Here is a 20,966-nt window from a genome sequence, read left to right as displayed (position 1 = left end):
ACAACAGGCAGGTTTAAAGTTTGTCAGTATATTAATTTAGTTTTATTATGCTTACTCGTATAAGAATGTGTATTAAAGTTGTTGTTTTTAAACTATAAACGTAAATAGTGTAACGGGTAATACTTGTAGCTGTGGTGGCCACCTAAAATTTTGGTTTGAAAATGTTCTATAGGCCTCACTGTTACCTGCTGTCTATATTTTTGGCAAAAAAGTAGTGTGCTGATGTCGAGAATTAACTATGAAAATGCGCGAAAACATGCTTCGTCACCGTTTATTATGTCACAATCACAACATTTTACGTCACACTAATAATATATTACGTTACGTTATAGCCGTGTTTTTTCGCACTGTTTTATGCTAGTGAAAACCTTTATCCCATGCCTAAACCCCTAACTACCAACCTAACCTCCAACGGGTTACGAAATCTGTAACATAGAAATCAAATGTAACAATACGCATTCTATGAAGTAATAATCTAACCTTTGTTTAATTCTCTCTGTGTAAAATACGGGTGAAGCAACACAATTTCGCGCATTTTTAAAGTTCCAAACGGATGCCCAAGTTTTTTCCAAAAAAAAATTACAGGCCATATTAGTGGGACCTAAGGAACATTTTAAAGCCAAAATTTTACGTGGCCACTACCTAAAGAATTACGAGTGTCATGTATATGTTTGTTTCATTTTAGGCACTTCTATGTGAAGGCTATTTGTGTTAGCCGTTTTAGTTGCCTTCTTGATTTCATGTATATATGCCTGGCATAATGGCACTGGAAACAAAGAAACAAGAAGAATCACCGAATAAAGTAGCAACACCGAAAAACCGGAGAATATGTCAAATATACCTCCTTAATGGCCAGGAGTTTCGCTGTGAAGTTCATGTAAGTTAAAAATATAATATACTTTATTTGTTTTTAAAAAGAGTTTAGTTGTTTTTATTTGTGGCAAAATGTGCGTTGGTTGAACTGTGTACTCTGGGGATTGTGTACAATTGTTGTCCTGAACATAACTCACCAAGATTGAAAAAATTAAAATTAGATCTTTCCCGCTACACTTTTTTTCAAAAATCCGAACAATTTTAATTTTACCAACCAAGTAAAACAAGATGTGCTTAGGTTGTTTGTAATTAGTACTGTCGCCATATTAAACCTTACCAAATTGTCACAATAATTTTACAATGTGTTATAAAATACTACGAAAAGTTTTAATGCAAAACCTTTGTGAACTTAAAAGGTGTGTATATGTTATTAAAACAACACTTGATAGTTTGATCATCCTCTAAATTTAGCATTTTCAATTTTTTTACTCAGAAACAAGCAAATGGTAATGAGCTCCTGAAACAAATCTATAATTTGCTCAACATATTGGAGAGCGATTATTTCGGATTATACTTTGTGGACCAAACTGACCAGAAATACTGGCTTGAACCCAATAAGTCAATTAAGAAGCAAATTAAAAGTGAGTATTAACAATGCTCATATAGACATACTACATATTACACATTGTTATTTGCCCAAAGTAAAATACTGTGTTTGCTCATTTCTGTTATTATTCTTTACTTATGGTCTATAACAGAAACTTAACCACTTTTATCAGTAGTTTACAATTTTATAAATGTCTTAATCAATTCCAACTTTATTTGTAAGCTCAATTTTTTAAAATCTTTCTACAAGTTTATTTTAATGAATTACTTATAGCATCTAGAAAAATGTAGTATATTTGTATGCAGAAAACTGTAAGAAATCTAAAGGATTGTTTTTATAAGTTGATATCTTTTGTATGACAGACAGGTTGAAAACCAAGTTGTTTATAAGTAATAAATATTTAAGCTTGTGTAAATATATTTCATTCTATATGACTGAGGTGTTTTGATGAATTGTGCCACGCCAGAATAGCTAAAATATATAGGCCATAAAGCCATAGCCATGATCAGTATCTGTAAAACAGTTCTGAATAGTAAATACTTCATACAGATGGTCCGTGGTCATTTTTCTTTGCTGTCAAGTTTTATCCGCCTGACCCAGCACAGTTACAAGAAGATATAACCCGTTATTACATGGTTTTGCAACTGAGGGATGATATTGTGGGTGGAAGGTGAAGAATCTTTCATTTTTTTATAATTTTCAGTTTTCATTTACCTAAACTATATTGCACACTTTCCGTATCATTGAACCACTTAATAATTAATGTTCATCCAGCCATGCTATATTAGTGTGCTGTTAAATCAGCTTGACGTTTACTAATTTACTGTTGGTCAGCAATTAAGTACTGCCTGCTCTAATATGGCTTGATTTATAATAATGCCACGTTGTTATTCCAATCTTCAACGAACCTTTGATTTTACATGGGTAGAATGACTTATCCTTTTTATACACCAACAAAATGTGAAAGCTCTTCTGTTGGTCAAAGACTAAAAATCACGAAAAATATGTTTGTTCCATTGATATTCCAGGCTACCATGTTCGTTTGTAACACATGCATTGCTTGGTTCGTACGTCGTTCAATCTGAACTTGGTGATTATGATCGAAGTGAGATGAGAGGTAACTATGTGTCAGAATTCTCATTTGCTCCAAATCAAACTCGTGAGCTGGAAGAACGGGTGATGGAATTGCATAAGACACACAGGTATGTATCCGTATAAATATGATGTATGACCTACGACAGTGTTGCTGTGTTCTACAGTTAATGTTTTGTGGGTTTAGCAGCCACGCTTTTATTTGACACTTTTACAGTAATGTTTTACTCCCAAGCAGTAACTGTCCTTATTGGTAATTCCGTTCTCTTAGTTGTATTAATTAACTTGTATTCGAAGAGATAAATAATAATATTATTTTATGTGTAAATATCAGGGTCTCCAAGATTTACTTTTACGAGCTATAACACTCATTGAGTACTATACATAGTTGCTAAGACACTGAGTACTATCATTGCTAAAAGGTAGAAATTCCTTTTTTTTGTAAACCTAAATCACTGCACTACAAATTCTCTTATTTGCTATGACTTGTGGTGTTTATTGAATAAAATATTGATCCATAACTAATTGAATTCAAACTGTACAAGTTGGAATAATTAATGAAATATTTTTATCAGGCGACAAACACCTGCAAAGGCTGAATTAAATTTTCTTGAAAATGCAAAGAAACTTTCTCTGTATGGTGTGGACCTTCATGTGGCGCAAGTAATTATGTTTTATAAATTATTTTAAAGAAGCTTAGTGTTAATTATTTTTACTGTTGTTGTACAGGCATTTGCATAAGCCAAGTAAATGTGGTCAGGATTTACTGTTTGGCTGTTTCAATGGCATATATTGTTGTAGTGTCCTACTTTGTAACTCATAAATCACTTCTAGCATTTCAGTCATCATAAGCTATGTATTAACATGTTGGGCCAAAGAAGGCAAGGATAGGTTTTACAAACTGTAACAATTTATATTTATATTCCATTATTTGTCTACTGCCTTATATCGTATCAAAGCCATGTCAGCAAAGCAGCAGCTTATAGTGGCCATTGTTTAAACAACTTGTTGACATTTCGTCAGCTTAATGGGTTTGACAATGTAAGCCATACAATGACCCGAAGCAAGTATACAAAAGACTAATAAAACAACCGCCATTGGGATTACTGCTGCTTTATTTATATTGGGTTAGCCGGCGACCTTTATAGTTTTAGCTTAGCCCTTTGCCACCACATGTTTCTCTGTTAAATAAGGCATGTCATGTTTCGCTGAGCTGTCAAACTCCACCTCACTTACCAGTTGGCGCCGGGCACTAAACTTTTATCACCAGCCTGGCAATAAAGTGAACGTTTCAAAGTGTTTTTCTACCACATAATGTACATTAGTAACCCACATGCTCACTCATTCTTTTCATATCTGTACACTGTACATCATTCAATTTTGCTTATACGAAGATAGAAAGAAATTCTTATCTTTGTATTGTAAAATTTTATGGAAAAATTCTCACTAAAAAGTAGAATTATGTTTCTAAAATTTTAGATCACATTTTCATAAAATTATTTCCAACCCTCAAGCAAAGAAGAATTTGTTTTCTCTTGTAGTAAATTCCATTTAACCCCTCATTTAACTGACTCTAATTTAGTTTCTATTAGTTTGACATTTCCATTACAGGATAGTGATGGTATTGACCTGAGTGTTGGGGTGAGTTGGAACGGAATACTTGTCTACAGGGATGGCACACAGATCAACAGGTTTGCATGGCCACGTGTGATCAAGCTCTCATATATCAGAAGCAAGTTCTATATCACAATTCGTCCCTTGGATGTAAGTTTAAGTTTTTGCAACTTTTTGCACAACAACTGATTGCAGATATTCAGCTGTTTACTTGGCAGTTCGAGGTTTTGGACAGTTTGTTCGCTGAAATGGATTTTCTCCTTTTCATGTTATTATAGGCACATGCAGCCATGCGTTTAATCTAACTTTCTCACTCATTGCGCCTGACAAATTGAAATTTGTGTGCAAAAATTACAAATTGTCTGTACATTTTGAACACGTTTTAAGGTTCCATCATGTTTTTTTTTTGTAGTTTTTTTGTAAAATAATTATTTAATTTACAATATTTTTGTAAACTATTTATTTAATTCAGGGAAACGTTCAACTGAACATGATTGGCTTCAAGATGCCAAATCATCGAGCTGCGAAAAAGCTGTGGAAATCTGGTGTGGAACATCATGCATTTTTCAGGTACTGTTTACATTGAAGTATTTAAACTACAGAGCAAAAATGTGGCCGTAACCAAAAATTTGGTTGGTTCAAATCTTAGGTTTTGTACAATCCTGGAAGGGCAAAACATGAAAACATAAATAAATAATATGCTTTCTATATGGATCTCCTATTTGTATCAGTGTATTATTATTATCCATTCGCCTACATTTGTATATTAATTACAACATAGGATTTTTTTTAGTAGTTTATTAGTTGTGTCATAATAACAACTGACACGTTCATTATCAGCAATACAAGAGAGAGCAAACTGAATGTTCTAGGATTTTGATAGAGAATGTTTTAATCTACGCTGTGTGTACATACGTTTTCATCTCAATTTCACTAACAGACCTCTCAAGCTACCAACTTTTTTATATTTAAATTAGTGTTTAACATTTCCTAATTAAGCTAGTACTAGTAACCAAAGTGTTATTTTTAACTAGTAGTCTAAAACTTTATTTCCGCTGTTATTCGAGTGTCTCACTCTACTTTAAACCATAGATTGGTGAAGTGCGAACCACAGCCCCGACCCAAACTTATTCGAGTGGGGTCAAAGTTTCGCTACAGTGGTCGTACCCAGCAAGAAACGAGAATGGCGGTCACTGAAACCGAGAAACGACCTCAACCTACTGTTGTTCGTAGCCATAGTAAAAGACTAAGATCAGGTTTGTCAGTTTATTATTTATGTTAAATTTCGTCATTTTGCACCAATTTTGTATATATTGAAATACCAGAGATCTGAGCCTTTTCAGTTTGTACTTGATTTTGTTTTTACCTATAAAACAAAATTTTAATTGCAAACACAACACAAAAACTTATTTTTTTTATGTTGCAATAAAGGTACAAAAATTTAATATATATACTATTACGTTGTTTTTATATTTAAATTTGCAAAACAACCTGATTTTTTTCAATGTATTTGACTGAACCAAGAAGTTTGGGCGTTAAAGCTGTCTGTTTTTAAAGATTTGTGCTGGTATGCCATTATTTTACTATGTCACAGTACATGGATAGTTTATGGATTCATTTAAAATTAAAAAGTTAGGTTTAAAGATTATTCTGTGTAAAAAATAAAATAATTGCCTTCTTTAATTGCAGCCTGTTGTGCTGGTGGTTTTTTTTCCTGATCATTAAATGGAAAACAAAGTGTTATATATAATATATATCACAAAAACTTCAAAGTCTAGACTGAAATTATACTAAAATTGTGTTTTAAAAAATAACAAAATATTTTAATAATTTTTAGATGGTGCAGAGATATCTCCGGCCAAAACAATTCTTCGACCTTTATCTGAGGAAGCAGAAGACACTCCCCCTCCCCCTGTAAGTTTTAAAATATACCTTAATTTTAATCTGAACCACCTACTGCATGCCTTTGCTTGTGTATGGCAGCTAATTCAATTACTTGTGACTGTAACTGACTGTAGGTGTATGGAACCTACTATAGCTCCTACATTATTTAGCATTTTAATTTATTTTAACTCTAAAGTGTAAATTAGATTATCCTTTCGGGCAAAGGAGTTTTTTGTCATTAATTTTTAAATCCTATATTGATAACCAATAAATTTACCTTAAAGACCTTCTTTATAAATTAAAAGTAAATTTTGATCAAAAACATAAATTTAATATTTTTGGTTTGTTTTTTAGTTGCCGGATAAAAAATCAAAAATTATTGAAGATCACGTCATTATTACAAAGACAGTGGAAGAGGTTGAGGTGAGTTAAGTTTATAGTTTATGTTCAATTTCCTATTTTCACACTTCACCTGTTTTGTATGTGCGTGTGGTATCACACTATAGATGATTTGGTTTGTTCATATGAATATGTGTGTATTGTGATACTGAATAATAAATTTACTCCAACTAACCACGTGTGCTGTTAAGATTCCTTTATAAAGGTATATTTAGATCTATTCATTACTTTTGAGGCGTAAAAAACAACAACTTTTATAACACTATGTGGTTGTAATACAGCTCCAACCAATAAACAGTTTACCAGCATAATATACTATACCATTCGTCAATCCATATTGCAAGCTTATTTATATCTGCAATCTGCTGACTTGCATTAAAGTCACAGCTACCACAAGATATCGGTCATTGTAATAAAATATGGGATTATATTGTACATGTGTTGTGGGTATACTGGAGGTCATGGGATCAATGCATAACATTGGTCTAAGTTTAAACCTACGCTATGACTTAATGGCGTTGATATTGAACTTTACAAACTTATTCTAAGCTACTTTTGGTTAAAATTTAACTGAAATATTACATTTTATGTCTAGCATTGTTATTGGTAGCCTATACATTTTTTAAATTTCAATCTTAACAAATAACCTTTACTTAAATTTAGTACATGATATATATATATATATATATGATATATATAATGTCAGTTTAAAGTGATACGAAATTTGTACTTTGATGAGACATTTTTTATAATTTCGATTCCAGATCATTGAAACTAATGAGGTCCAAGCTCCTAAACCAGCATCTTCTAAGTCTTCTTCTTCATCGGAGTCCTCCGCTCACTCCATCCCTGATGATGCTGATGATGCGAATCTTGAGGTAGATGATACTTCGACGATGACGGAGCATCAGAAACAGATTCATAAAATGAAAAGTGAGTTTGTGTTGTGTTGTTAGGAGTATTGTGTTTTGTTTATTGTGTGAATTGTGCAATAATTAAAATATGACGCAACAATTATTACCTGCCAGACAAATAATTATTAAATTAAGTTGAACAGGTTATATTAAGTTCTTACTTCTTATGCAATCTACAAAAGTTTCTCATAGATTTTTACTAAGATGCACATTTGTGTACCTTAACAGTGTGCTTCTTAATATGGAAAAAAAAACTTAATTAAAGGCAGCTCTTAAAGGTGTTGGTTCAGTAATGCGTGTGCATGTCAGAAATCAGAAAATCAATGCAAATTATATGACAGCAGTTCAATAATATAATGGTGGATATAAATAAACGTGCCTTAATCACTTTTAAGCAGAAATTATTGATCTTAATACTGTCCTGCATATTCATTCCAACATGATTTAGTATTTTTTGTCGTTAAAAAGCACAGGTAGTTTTCACTATTAAATTATAATGTTTAAACGTTAGTTTAACTTGTGGGTTGTGTGGCTAACAGACTACACTGTTTCTAAGGATACACCATTAGTAGTTTTAAATTAACGTTTCATACTAACCATAATTTAGTCTTCACAAAATGATTATTATTTTTTAATGCAAAGGAATTAGACTCCTAATGCTCTTCAAACTAGTTATTTTACCAGCTTTTGATTTTTGCTATTTTTAAAAGTGAGTTTAGAAGAAAAGTCATTGATTTATTATTCTTGTAAAGGCTGTTTTTACCTTTCTAATCCAGGCAAACAAAGACAGAGAATTTTCTCTTTACTTTACAAAACATGAGAAAATATTGCCCTATAGGAATTATTTAAAACATAAAGCAGTCCAATTTTCATTTGAAAAATTGATCCCAGTTCTTATATTTAGACTACAGCATACTACTACAGATTACTGTTACATGCTTTAACATGCATTCACACACCGTGCACCATATGTGTGGTTTGTGCAGTAGATTAGATGATAACCATGTAACGTCTGGTTGGCTGCCATGTTATTAATAGCATCCGTGGTTAACCATGTCTCATCTGTAACCTTGTTTCCAACCCTGGTACATACACTCTCGAATTAAATCTTTAAATCTACTTTAAAGCTGGTACTTAACATAAAATACAGTTTTATATAAAATGTCAGAGTTTTTGATATCAATTAGTAAATCTTTCTGTGTTGAATTTGTTGGTAATAGTAACAGAAAAACATTTTCATTATTGTTGTAATCTTTAACAAATTTTCCACCCCCGTTAATCACATGCTATGCTTTAACACGGGTGTTTATTTTAGCGACAAATGAAAATAACCGCAGCTCTGGTAAGTGATTGAAATATTAGACATTTCATTTTCAACACAATATTAATCCATTGCATGTCCTAACTGGTGTTGAAATGATTGCAGTTTATCTAATTCATATTAACAAATAACAACAAGGTGTAATCGGGTGTTATATTGTTACGAAGCATGTCGTTTTGATTTGGTTCTTATTATTTATCAATAAACGCTTGGTAAATGTATGTGTGAAGACAGAATGTAACATGTATTATAAACAGTTGTTTGTTTTGCTGGTTTCACGTTTTGGTGTCGATGCATGTGAAATAAAGCACTTCAGGAAATTTAAAACTCCAGTAATCTTTTAAGATGGTTCTAAAGTTGCTTTAGTGGTAAAGTATTGTTTAAATATTCTAACGCATATTATATAGTGTGCTTTAGAAGTGATTTAAGAGCAGCAAATTTTTTATGCAATATGATTCTTAGTGGCTTTAATTACTTAGAGTTGCTGTGCTTTTTATTGCAATCAGACTGTGCTTGTAATTTAGTTGCCATTCCCTCACAACACTTGTTTAACTCCAAGCATTGTTTGTATTTCAGTTGAGTTTTTGTCGGCCACAACCCCACGCCCCGCGTCGAGCATGGACTCACTGGATGCGCTTGAAGCGAGACTTCCATCCCCGAAGAAAGTGGTGGATGCAAAAGATGGAGATGCAAATGAGCAACCAGATAAATACGAAGAGGTTTATTTATTTGCTTAAACTTTTACTTTGTAATTTTAATAAATGTTAGATTTAAGGCAAAAATTGTGGCTGTGTTGATGAAAAAGGCCTAACAAGTTTTTTTTTTATTTATGATGATACTTTTTATTAAGCAACAGTTGGATTGTCACTACAAACAGCAATCATCCACCATGACACCAGAAGTACCTATGTATAAGCTTGTTGTATTCCATGATATTTTGTTAATGTTTTTTATAAAGTTAACACTTTTTAATGATAGTTGTTTTAATCCAGAAGGTTCATGAGCATGAAGAAGTTGTTACCACAACAACAACTGTGGTGACATATGAAGTAAAAAAGGAGGCCGTTCAAATAGAAAAGGAAGTTCAAGAGGAAGAGAAAGAGGATGAAGAAGAAGAGGAGAGGGCGAGTGAAAAAGAAAATGAAGAGAAAGAAGATGAAAAGGAGCAGGAAGAAGAGCGTGTTCCACCACAGGAAGAGGAAAAAGAAGAAGAGCACGAAGTAAATGTTCCATTTTTGCGAAGATATGATTCCAATTTTTCTAACAGTTCGGAACTAAACATTTATTTTTGTATTACATTTATTTAAATATTTTTTTGCAGGTTTTATTTGAGGCTGATGATCATTCACCTTCATCTTCGGCATCTTCATCAAGTTTATCAAAGGTATCGGTGAAGAGTTTACGATCATCTAAATCATCTTCATCTTCCTCTTCGTCTTCCTCCTCCTCTGATGAGGATGAGGAAGAAAAAGTGCAAGAAGAAGTTGTAGAGGAGGTGGCTCCTCAAGATGAACAAGAAGATCAACCACAAGAAGAGGAAGAAGAGGACAAAGAAAGTCTTCCGGAAGAAAATGGAGGAGTTGCAGAGGATAGTGTTGCACAGAATCGCATCACAACAGTTGAAACGAGGACAGTGAGGGTGGAAGAAGTGATTATACCACAGGAAAAAAATGAGGTAAAGAATAATAACAAAGCCAAGTAAATTTAAAATAATTAAAAAATAACAAGAAATTTGCATTCCTGCATCACCAGGTCCATCATGTCTCCCTGACAACTGATCCGGATGACCAACTTGTGGTTGCCATGGCAACGGGAGAGGCAGGGAGCAGCATCAGTAGCATGTCGAGCGAGTCTTCCCTCGATTCACCCGATCCATCTTCCCCTGCAGCAGAATATCCAGAGGTAAGGAATGTTAAGGAGTGTTCTCTCTTTTCCACTTTTAACCTGTTGTGCTGAATATTGGAATAGAACTTATTTTAAGAATAAAAAAGCTATTTAAAAGTGCTATTTATTCCTGAAGTTTATATTTATAAGAGTGCTTTTGTTTGCTGCATTTTCAATTATGTCGTTCTGTAATGTTAGTTTCACATCTGGCCTAGATTCATGAATAGTAGAGTGGGAGAAGATGGGACACCTGTTCATTCTATTTTCTTATCCCATTTAGTAGTGAACCAAAAAAATTCAAAGAAATATAAAATCGTATTCTCCTGACTTAAATAGAACGTTGTTAATTGTTTAAAACATGGTTGGGAATTTGGGATATTTAAATATTGTGTGCTAAAGGTGTCTCGTCTTACCTCATCCTACTATATTTTAAAGTTACCATAAACCGTGTTGTGAAACTAGGATAACGATAAGTTCATTTGCTTAATTGAAAATAAATAAATACAAAACTCAATTGTTTGTCTGATCATCTAAAAATATACTAGAGGTTCAGAACTTTTAGGTAAAAAACACATTTCCAATCTTATAACTAAAATAGCATCAGTTGGTTTATGTATTGAGATTCAAACTTGAATTTTTCTTGCAGCCCCCAACAGTAAAGACTGAAGCAGTTGTTGTTGAAAGTTATGTTGAAGAACAACCTGAAGGAACAACACAGGTTTCCAATTGTTTGTTTGATTTTAAAATTAAGCAAATCCGAGTCATTGATTAGTAAACAACAACCTTTAGAATTGTATTTTATCAAGATTTACAGTTAACATGTGTTTTATATACATTGAAGTTAAGTAACTTTACGACTTTATAACTAATGTGTAAAACATAGGGCGAACCATAACAACATCATTTGAACTTTATATTTTTTAGTCTTTTATATATTTTTACCTAACTTACATCAAGTTTTAATATTTTGTCAGCCACCCATTGTACAAACGGAAACCAAAACAATCACCTACGAGAGCAGCACTGTGAGGTCACAGAATGAACCTGCTCAAGCGGAAAGTTCACGCACTGACGAGCACCAATCAGAACTGGTTAGCAGCCAAATTATCTCGTCAGAAACCGAATACACGGTCACGACAACAGAAATAACTAAAGTAAGACGTTGTTTGTTTAATTTGCTATATATAGAGTATATACATAGTGTAAGTTGTATGTATGATGTACTTCTCCATACCATACATAGTGTATAATATATTATGCATGTATTATTTACTTTGCAATACAAATAGTATATATATATCTGGCATTTGTTTTTTAGACAGTAGATGAAAACTTCATTATATACATATTTATTTTCTTGGTTGTTCCTTCATATTCCATTATTTTGATTTGTGTTTTATACATGTTTTTTTATTAGTTTAAAAATGAATAAAATAAATTTGTTATCAATGTTTTTAATTAGTTTAAAAAAACCAAAAAAAATGGAAAAAACACCCACAACTAAGCATTATATAGTCGAATTATTTACCACCATTTTTTTTACAAAGAGAAATAAATGAAAGTGGCATATTTTTCAAATTAATATATTTACCTCTAAGTGAAACTTGTACCCCAGATAGTGCATGGTAGTGTGAGTGAGACGGTTATGGAGAAACAAGTTGTGAGCACTGGTGATGCATCAGTGGATGACCATCATAAGGTAATGTAGTTCAATCAGTTTTTTTGTTACAAAAACACAACACATTGTAATGGTAACGTCACACGGAATGTTCTAGGAGCCTGTTATGAAAAATGTTTGGGGTGTTTCTGGCTTCTGTAGAACATTGGTATAAATAAATTTTAGTTATGGTTTCGTATCTGGTTTAAACACAACCATTGACTTAACCTATCATTCAAAAAAGAATGTAAATGAGTGTCAATTTTATGCATGGTATCATGTATCAAACTAATAAAGTTTCACATTTGCACAATTTAACCACTTCTTTTCCAGGCAATGGCAGACATGATCAGAGATGCTCAACTTAACCCAAATCTCAGCATAACTAAAGTTGTGGTTCATGAGGAGCGGCCCGTGGTGCATGACTCTTAAACTGTAGATTGCTAAACTCAACCAAATCTATGTTAACTGCGACGATTTTATTTTCTTTGGAAAATGAGTTTTTTCTGTGTCAACAGATGCACTATGTCTCAGGTCCAGTACGGTACCCCCTCCCCTTAACAACGTGATTTTAGATGTACAAATCCGATTCATTGTGTCTCCCACTGATTGTCATTGTGCACATAGTACCTACAAGTTGAGAGGATGTATTTTACCCCGGCTCCAAAATGCTTTCCACGATACTTGTAACGCTTTTTATTACAGCCGCTTTTATTTAACGCCGCATACTTTTTCTACTACGCCATGCGTTAGTTGTTTGCATTTGTGATGCAGTTTGGCTTGTTTTAATCAGTGTGTAGGAGTATGAAAAGGTTACAATTCGGTAAAAGTTGTATTGTAAAACTTGTATGCGAAGTTATGTTCCCCAAAAAGAATGAAGTTTCGTTTTATTTTGCATCCTGTAACAAATCGCTTGCATTTGTATGCCACCACTGGCTAACAGAAATAATGTAATCTCACCTGTCAAACTTGCATTGGTAAGAAAGAGAAAACAACCCATTAAATTGTGAAGCAAGCCACTGTGATAGTTTTAAACCAAAAATTGTGACACAAACCCGAATTTTATTTGATAAATGCGAATTTTCTGTTTTTTCTACTTCCCTATTTATAAGATGAACTGTTTTACAACAACACCCAACATAAACGTTGCTTTTATATCACAAAGTTGCTCCCCAATGCTTGTACGTGCTTAAAAGGTGCTTGCACAAGCAATTTTGCAGTAAATCTGTTCCAAGCGCATTTTTGTTTGTTTTGTCCTGCAGGATTTTGGCTAAAAATCACCAACGTTAATTACTAATTTCGTGTTTTGTCTTTGTATTGTTAAATTATCCTAATCAAACAATATGCATTAACCCTTTTGTGATGGAATGTTTTATAATCTCTGCGATATATTTTTCACATGTTGCATTTGTATGTAGTTGTTTGCTTTTATGTTTTAGCAGGTAGCTCCTTGATTCACTTAAGCCCACATGTAGTTTAAAAGTCAAACTTGGTTTGTAATCTCAATCATAAACCTGGTGTGTTTTGCTTAGCGCTTCATTTATCAATAAAAGACAATACTGGCATAAGACACCTTAAGTGACAATATTATAATTAGTTAATATTTTATTGCATTGAAAGAAGGAACAACAATAAACACTGGTGCTAGGAAGTTAATATTGAATGTACATCTAGATGGCCACTTGAATGTTGGAATCAAATCTATAGGTGCACTGATGTGATAAGAATAAGTTAAGCAATATTTAAAGTGCTATTAATACAATTTTGTCAATGACATGCACTAGTCAATTTAAACACGTTCACTTTGCATAAACTTGAGAAAATTATTATTGTACTGCAAACTTATTAATTTGGTTAACTTTTGAGTAGTGCTTTTATGATCTTGATCTTTTATGATCTGATAATTAAGAACAAAAAATCTTATTTTATTTTATACAGATAACAGCAGTGGAAAAAAACAATGAAGAGAAAAGTGTCTGGACTTTGTTGTTCATCAATGGTGAAATACCAAATCCCGTAAGTTTTGAGTTATAAAAAAAACCCAAAGCACAAAAAGACTTAATTGTCACCTAATATTATTTAAACTAAACACAAAGCTGATACACAAAAGCCATGTACACATAACAAAACACTACAAATGTGCTTTGTCCAAGCATGTTTGGAGTAAAAACAACAAATCATTTTTCTTCAAAGTCATGTGGTGTAAGCTTTATTTATTATTAGGTGACCCATTCTCCATGTTGGTTCCACATAGTCAGCGCCGAGTTATTCAATACATGAAGCAGAACCTTTGTTCAACCACAGTTCATCCCACTACAGTGGAGCTATGAGGTAACAACTACTAGTGTGGGTGGAATGAATTCTGTAGAAGTATGATAGGTTTTATAAAATATTGAAAACAATGAAAATGTTTGTCTGTAGTAGGAAGATATAAATTACTTTTATGATGTAGCAATTAACTGTACTTTGAGCACAAATTTAATGTTAAACCAAATTTACCTTACTATGAAGTTTGAATAATTAAGAAAGAACTGTGTTACGTAATGATTACATATAGTGAAACTGATGTATGTGTTTAAGCATTGCAGTTTGCATATTTTCTGTAACTATTAAAATCATCTACCAGTCAGCCACTATTTGGTGTCAAATTTCTCTTCCTGTTTTCCTGCAGGTGTTTTACACTATATATGTCGTTTGACGTGTGGGGTTATGCTGAGGGTACGAGCTAATCATTCTAAACGCCAAGGCAAACCAATTATTTTGCACCTTCCAAAAATGACTAGAAACATGTTTTAACATATTAAAGGTTACATTTAATAATGAAAGATATATATACCACAAATGTATATAAGTTTATTCTTACACTAAACTTGATTTAGACTTGAATTTATTGAACAATGAAACTTATTGAAAAACAATAGTTTTAAAGAATTTGATCTTTTAAACTTATTAGGTGAAGATAACAACTATAAATCCATTTATAAAATGTGTTTTATATTTATTATTACAAGCAGCAGACTCTAAAAATTGGTGAGGTCCATGCGGTAGCTCCCTGGGTAATGGGCCAATCTTGACCTAAATTCTAGGACCCATGACGTGCCACACTGCGGGACCTCACCCACAAAGATTGTAAGAGATTATCACTTTTATATGACTTGAAATTACAGTACAAAACCTTAGGAGTGTGAAATAATTTGTTGTGTTTATAAACCAAATAAATTTAACAAAATAATTATAAATTTAACAAATTTGACCATGAATGTAAAAGAAATTGCAAATGAAATTCGAACAATCTGCAATAAAAACGGAGTAGAAGAAAAACCAAAAGAGTCCGCTAAGTTGTTACACAAGTTGGCCAAAGTACTCATGAAAAGTGAAGACAAAATATCCCTGATTCAGACAACTACTCTGATGAATGCAGCTCTCCTGCGATTGCCAGATAACAAAGAAATTGTGGAACAGGATTTAAAACTACTTTGTAAAGGTGTTTTGAAAGCCGCTTCAGTAAAACAACAATCCGTTGATTTGGTACAAAAGGCAAAACGGTTTAAAAGACAAGTGGACTTAATGAGAGTGTCGGCAAAAGATAAAATTAAAAAAGTTTTTAAAAAGATAGGCCCAGGCAGTTGTTTATCACAAGTTGAACGACAAAATGTAGAAAGAAGAGAAATGTATAAAGTGCAAACATGGATAACTGACCATTATACAAAAATTATGAAAGATATTTCTAAATGTTGTGTTGAAATATTAGGAACAGCTCCTTGTCGTTTTGCTTTAGTTGGAATGGGATCGTTGGCAAGAAAAGAAATCACACCATTTTCAGATTTCGAAAATGTCATTGTGTTGGAAGAAGGGGTTCAAGAAAGGAACAATTTACATATAATGCTTGATTATTTTCGCTGGTTTGCTGTGATATTTCAAGTTATTTTGATCAATTTTGGTGAAACCATAATCCCCAGTGTGGCAATTCAATGCCTAAATAACTTCGAAGATGAAAAAGAAAACTGGTTTTATGATGCATTTACCCCAAGTGGCATTTCATTTGATGGATTCATGCCACATGCTTGCAAAACTGCACTGGGTCGACAAAAACACACCAAAAAGAAAAATTGGACAACAGAACTCATAAAGCCAGTAAGTCAAATGTTGCACTACTTGAGTGAAGAACAAGATTTAAAAAATGGATATCATTTAGCTGATATTTTAACTACTACTTGTTTTGTGCATGGTGATGAGGAAGTATACAATGAGTTTGCCTGCGCAGCTGCTGCAAGTCGAAAAGCAAAGTTTCGAAGTGTTTCAAAAGTTGCAAACCACATTCAGGATCTCAAAAACGATTTTAAAAAATACAATGTTCTTGTCAATTTACGTGCAGGGTACGACACACCAAAGTATAATCTTAAAAGTGGTTTTTACAGACTTACAACCCTGTTTATATCAGAACTAGGAATGAAACATGATGTTGATGAAACCTCCAGCTTTATGGTTGTGCAACAATTGTACGAAAAGGGAATAATTACTCTGAAGCAAAGAGATCAGTTTTCTTATGCTGTAGCAATTGCATGTAGATTAAGACTAATGGTGTACATGCAAGAAAAGCGACAGTCAGACATGATGAAACATCTTGTGCACAAAACCAGTAGTGGAGAGAATGTTGGGCTTGTTCAAATTCTTGGAGAAGAAAGTACAGTTGATTATTTTGTGATTGCTGACACTCTGCAGAAGTTTGTGGCAAAAGAATTTCACATCAACCAAAGTGACTTTACTGAATATTCTTGGGATGAACAAGGTATGCAGATCCTTGTATGTTTTTATCTCAAGATGTTTGACAGATTGTGTCACTTCTTTGAAACTGTATTGGAACCACAGCATAGGAATGATAAAGTTACAAGTACAGTTTGGATTGAAACAATGTCATTTTATGCAACCACTTTACTACAAATGGGAAAATACAGCCTAAGTGTTAAAGTGAATAAGCAAGTGATCCAATTGCTCGAGAAACAAACAGGCCATCCACTTCTGCAGACAATGAAATTTCGAGCAATGAATAATTATGCATTTGGATTACTACAGGAGCATCGGTATGATGAAGGGTTAAAATACCACTTAAAAGGATACACACTGCTATGTAAATGCATTAAAAATTCTACCTTTGTACGAGATGGGCACACAGCCCTAGCCTTAATTACTGGAAATGTTGCAATGAGTTACTTTAAACTCGGCCAATATGAATCTGCATTAGAATATGCATTAAAGCAATTTAAAATGCTGGAAAATCGTTCTTCAGACCCGAACTATGACAAAGAGATTGCTCTGTGTTGCAACAATGTGGCGGTTTGTCATTTTCATCTTGGTTCCTATGAGCCAGCACTTAAGCAGTTTAATGTGGCAATTGGAGTTGTAACAGCAATCGAAAGCATTGAGACCACAAATTATAACCAGCCAGTTCATAACAGCGTAATATATTCTATTCGCTTCAATATTGAATCAGAAGCATGCTCTCTTAATCACCCGTATGTCGATATACGACCAACACAATCAGATTCTGACATCACAAACATAAGAGACAAAGCTACATTTCTTACGAACAAAGCAGTCTGTCTGTTTAGACTCAAACAATTTAAAGAATCGTATGAGTTACACCAAAAAGTTGTTGAAATAAGAAGAAAATACTTTGTTCACACAGAGTATGAGGCAGAAATAGAAGAATCCGAGGTAAATGTTAAAAGTTCCCATGAGATGATGACACAATTTGAAGGTTGTTCCCCACCGAAGAAAAAGATAAAAAACTAAAGTTGGTACTGAACAAGAAACGAAACACACTTTTAACCACAATCTGTTTGATAACATGTAATTTTCCTATAGAGCGGTGGATGCACCTTGCCAATAACCAAGTTCGCTAATGCTCCAATTTATTGTAATTTCGTTCTATACAATTTATCACGATGGGATGACACCCAATTCCTTTTTGTCCCTAAACTATTTCCTGACCGCTATTTATACTGTTGTGCCATCATCATTATATATGAAGTACAGGATTTAAATATGAAAATGAAATGAGATTTGGTTATGAATAGAAAAAAACAAATGATGCTGTAACCAACCAGTACAGAACCGTGTGGTTTTTGCCAATGAAAATTCCAAGAGAACCTGGACTAAGAATTAGCTTTAGACACCATCCTGCTTAATTTGAGAAAACGGGCAGAGTTATTTATTGATTCGTACACCATGGGTAATTTTACCAATTCGAAAACACACCGAGCAAGACGGGACAGCTCAAAATCCTTGTTAAATTTAAATAATAATGAAATTTATTATTAGAAAATCATGTAAATAACACAAAATAATGCAGCACGCTTTAAAATCAAGTTCAAACTACTGAATATTATTGTATGAAGAATTGGTATTGTTTAAAAAATAATAGGAATTGTTGGAACATCAACTGATAAATTTGTATCCTACAAATGTATACAAACTTATAACAACAGAAAATTGATAAAACTATTAATAAAGTTAATACTTTTTCCACAAATTGGGTATTGCTATTTTACATTTCACACAAGCCACTTCTTATAGAATATATAGGTTATCTCTTGTCAGTAAATTTCCAATATAATGTTCATACATTATTTTGTTGATATATTAGTATATCACATTTGAATAACTTTTAAGGTATAAAACTTTGAATTCAAAACATTTTTTTTTTAATTTTGGCAACAAAAACCTAATCAACTATAAAGTGGGGTAAGGTGGGACGAAAACATGTTTTTATATTAGGGGCCAAACCAATGCGAAATCATAATTTGTGTACTGATAGAAATGCTTAATTGGTATCTAAAGGTATCACCAACCGCTGGAGTAAAAAATATCGGCCGTGGGCATTCCATAGGATTTCCCCTGAAAAAAGTTTCACTAAACTTTGACCGTTTCTATTCTCTAAACCACTGAAGAAAATTCCAATTTTATTTCGGATTTGGTATAATGAATGCTCTTTCTTTGGGAATATTGTAACAATTGTAATAGATGAACTTTATTATGTTTCAATTTCTACATATCATACTGATTCGGCACTTTTTAACATTAAAATGTTTTTTTTGCTGATTTTATCCCTAATTTAAAACATATTGACGCTTGCCTATATTTTCACATTTACATGTCTCTGTTTTTTACAAAACTGAAACTAAATTAAAAAAAGCATCCCATTAATGTTTTTTAAGGCGTTAAATGTTGTATACGACAGCAACCGCTTTGTCGCATACTCTGTCCGACCGTGAGAATACTGTTGAATAATACTGCTGTTGTTTTTTTGTCTATCATTAAATGGGTTCTCCTAAAACAATATGAAAAAAAACTTACGTCTTTGTCCAAGACCCGTCTTCCCCCTACCCTACTATAATATATGTACCAATTAATATAATAGTTTGTACTTAACAAAAAGTTTCATTTTTGCATGTATATTATAGTCACCTTTCGCCTGTGTCGGCTATGTATATACATTGCTTGGTCTTATTGAATGTTATTTGATGACTACAGTAAGTTTATAATTCAACACACGACCTCAGTATTGCTTTTTAACGGTACGTAAGGCAAGTAACTAGAGCTCTGCTCTCTTGTAAAATAAATTTCTATAATTAAAAGCAGTCATAATTTAAACTTTTTATAAAATCTTTTTAGAACTTGTTAAATTTTCATACGTATAAAGTCCTGCCGGTGACTTTCAAATTTCCAAGAACATACGTTAAGGGTTAAATGTTTATATTTCAAAAAGGTTACATTAATAGGTTATCGCCCTTGTCTTTTTTATTAAGCATAACTAAATAAACAAGCAAGTTTTCGGTTCTTTTAATTTATTGTTGTCACGCTACTGCTTCTTTAACAACAATCTGTTTTCTCTTCTTGAGCTTGTATATTCCGCATGACATCTTCCACTGAAACGTCTGTTCACAAAGATAAAAGACTAAGTTCGCTTTCAATTAAAAAAAATACATGCAAGAATAGCCTACGTTTGCAAAAAAGTGCATGTTTGATAACAGATACTACTTAACAGGTGTTTGTTAATAAGTTTAAACATGAATTAATGAATGAATGAATGAATGAGCATTAAAAAGAAAAACTGCTAATTTATTCTTGCTATACTGCAGATTATAGAAAAATATTTTTAAAGAAGCAAACGACAATTAATCCATTATTAAACCTCACCGAAGTCCGCCTGAGCTTCATCCCATACCCAGAATTGGCGACGTCGGCGACCTTTCCCAAGCGCATCCACTGTTTCCGTGAGGACGAGAAGTCCGATGACAAACAAGATAAGAATCAATGACTTATTCATCTACAAAAAAGCAAACGTTATTAAACCGTTTTGAAGCGTGCTTATCTTGCTTGTGTACACCATGATATTCCACACCATACGCTAGGACCTAGGATATATATACTGAATATCGCAGCTTCTGTAGGTCTATTTGAGTCTTAAGTTGGAAGAAAGGCAAAAAACATATGTTTTTTCTTTTTCCTTATAGCCTAACTATCACAATCGTTTGATTGGTAGAAAAAGGACTCTGCTTTGCAAACGTTTACCACAGGCAACAGAAAGTATAACCAAGTCGTATTTGCAAAAAAGTAAAAGTCTATTGCCGTTTGATTGAAAACCGGATTACCATTTTACATTTCAATATCTTTAATATATATAAAAAAAAAACTAATTTAACAACGGGAATTTGCTATATAGTTAGGGGTTAAGAATTATCGAATTTAAATCATGTTTCGAATATATAGTATGGTAAG

The 20,966-nt window shown here is 32.9% G+C and overlaps 1 protein-coding gene and 1 long non-coding RNA gene across 5 annotated transcripts; one reads left to right on the top strand and one right to left on the bottom strand.

Annotated features, from left to right (window-relative positions):
- The first annotated feature begins 683 nt into the window (after positions 1-683).
- LOC100186400 (band 4.1-like protein 2) lies at positions 684-13,755 on the top strand. 4 transcript variants are annotated; one of them, XM_026834173.1, is made up of 20 exons: positions 684-877; positions 1,307-1,454; positions 1,970-2,090; positions 2,449-2,622; positions 3,088-3,175; positions 4,124-4,276; positions 4,599-4,696; positions 5,219-5,382; positions 5,964-6,040; positions 6,365-6,433; positions 7,174-7,342; positions 8,639-8,665; positions 9,221-9,363; positions 9,640-9,864; positions 9,966-10,319; positions 10,397-10,546; positions 11,175-11,246; positions 11,503-11,682; positions 12,144-12,227; positions 12,519-13,755. In XM_026834173.1, the coding sequence occupies exons 1-20, from the start codon at positions 749-751 to the stop codon at positions 12,615-12,617; spliced, it is 2,724 nt and encodes a 907-aa protein (XP_026689974.1). In that variant the 5' UTR covers positions 684-748; the 3' UTR covers positions 12,618-13,755. The 4 variants fall into 4 exon arrangements, with proteins under 4 accessions (XP_026689974.1, XP_026689968.1, XP_026689985.1 ...); XM_026834167.1 differs by having other exon boundaries at positions 9,637-9,864; XM_026834184.1 differs by lacking the exon at positions 8,639-8,665.
- Positions 13,756-14,159: 404 nt separating this feature from the next.
- Positions 14,160-20,577, bottom strand: LOC104266861. The gene is made up of 3 exons (XR_717750.3): positions 20,385-20,577; positions 19,653-20,122; positions 14,160-14,547 (listed from the first exon to the last, which is right to left on the bottom strand). It is a non-coding gene; the product is annotated as an uncharacterized LOC104266861 (long non-coding RNA).
- Between the last annotated feature and the right edge of the window lie 389 nt (positions 20,578-20,966).

Source organism: Ciona intestinalis, chromosome 1 (assembly GCF_000224145.3).
Source record: "Ciona intestinalis chromosome 1, KH, whole genome shotgun sequence".
NCBI lineage: Eukaryota > Metazoa > Chordata > Ascidiacea > Phlebobranchia > Cionidae > Ciona > Ciona intestinalis.
Note: the sequence above shows the minus strand (reverse complement) of the source record. Positions and strands in the feature narration are given on the sequence as shown.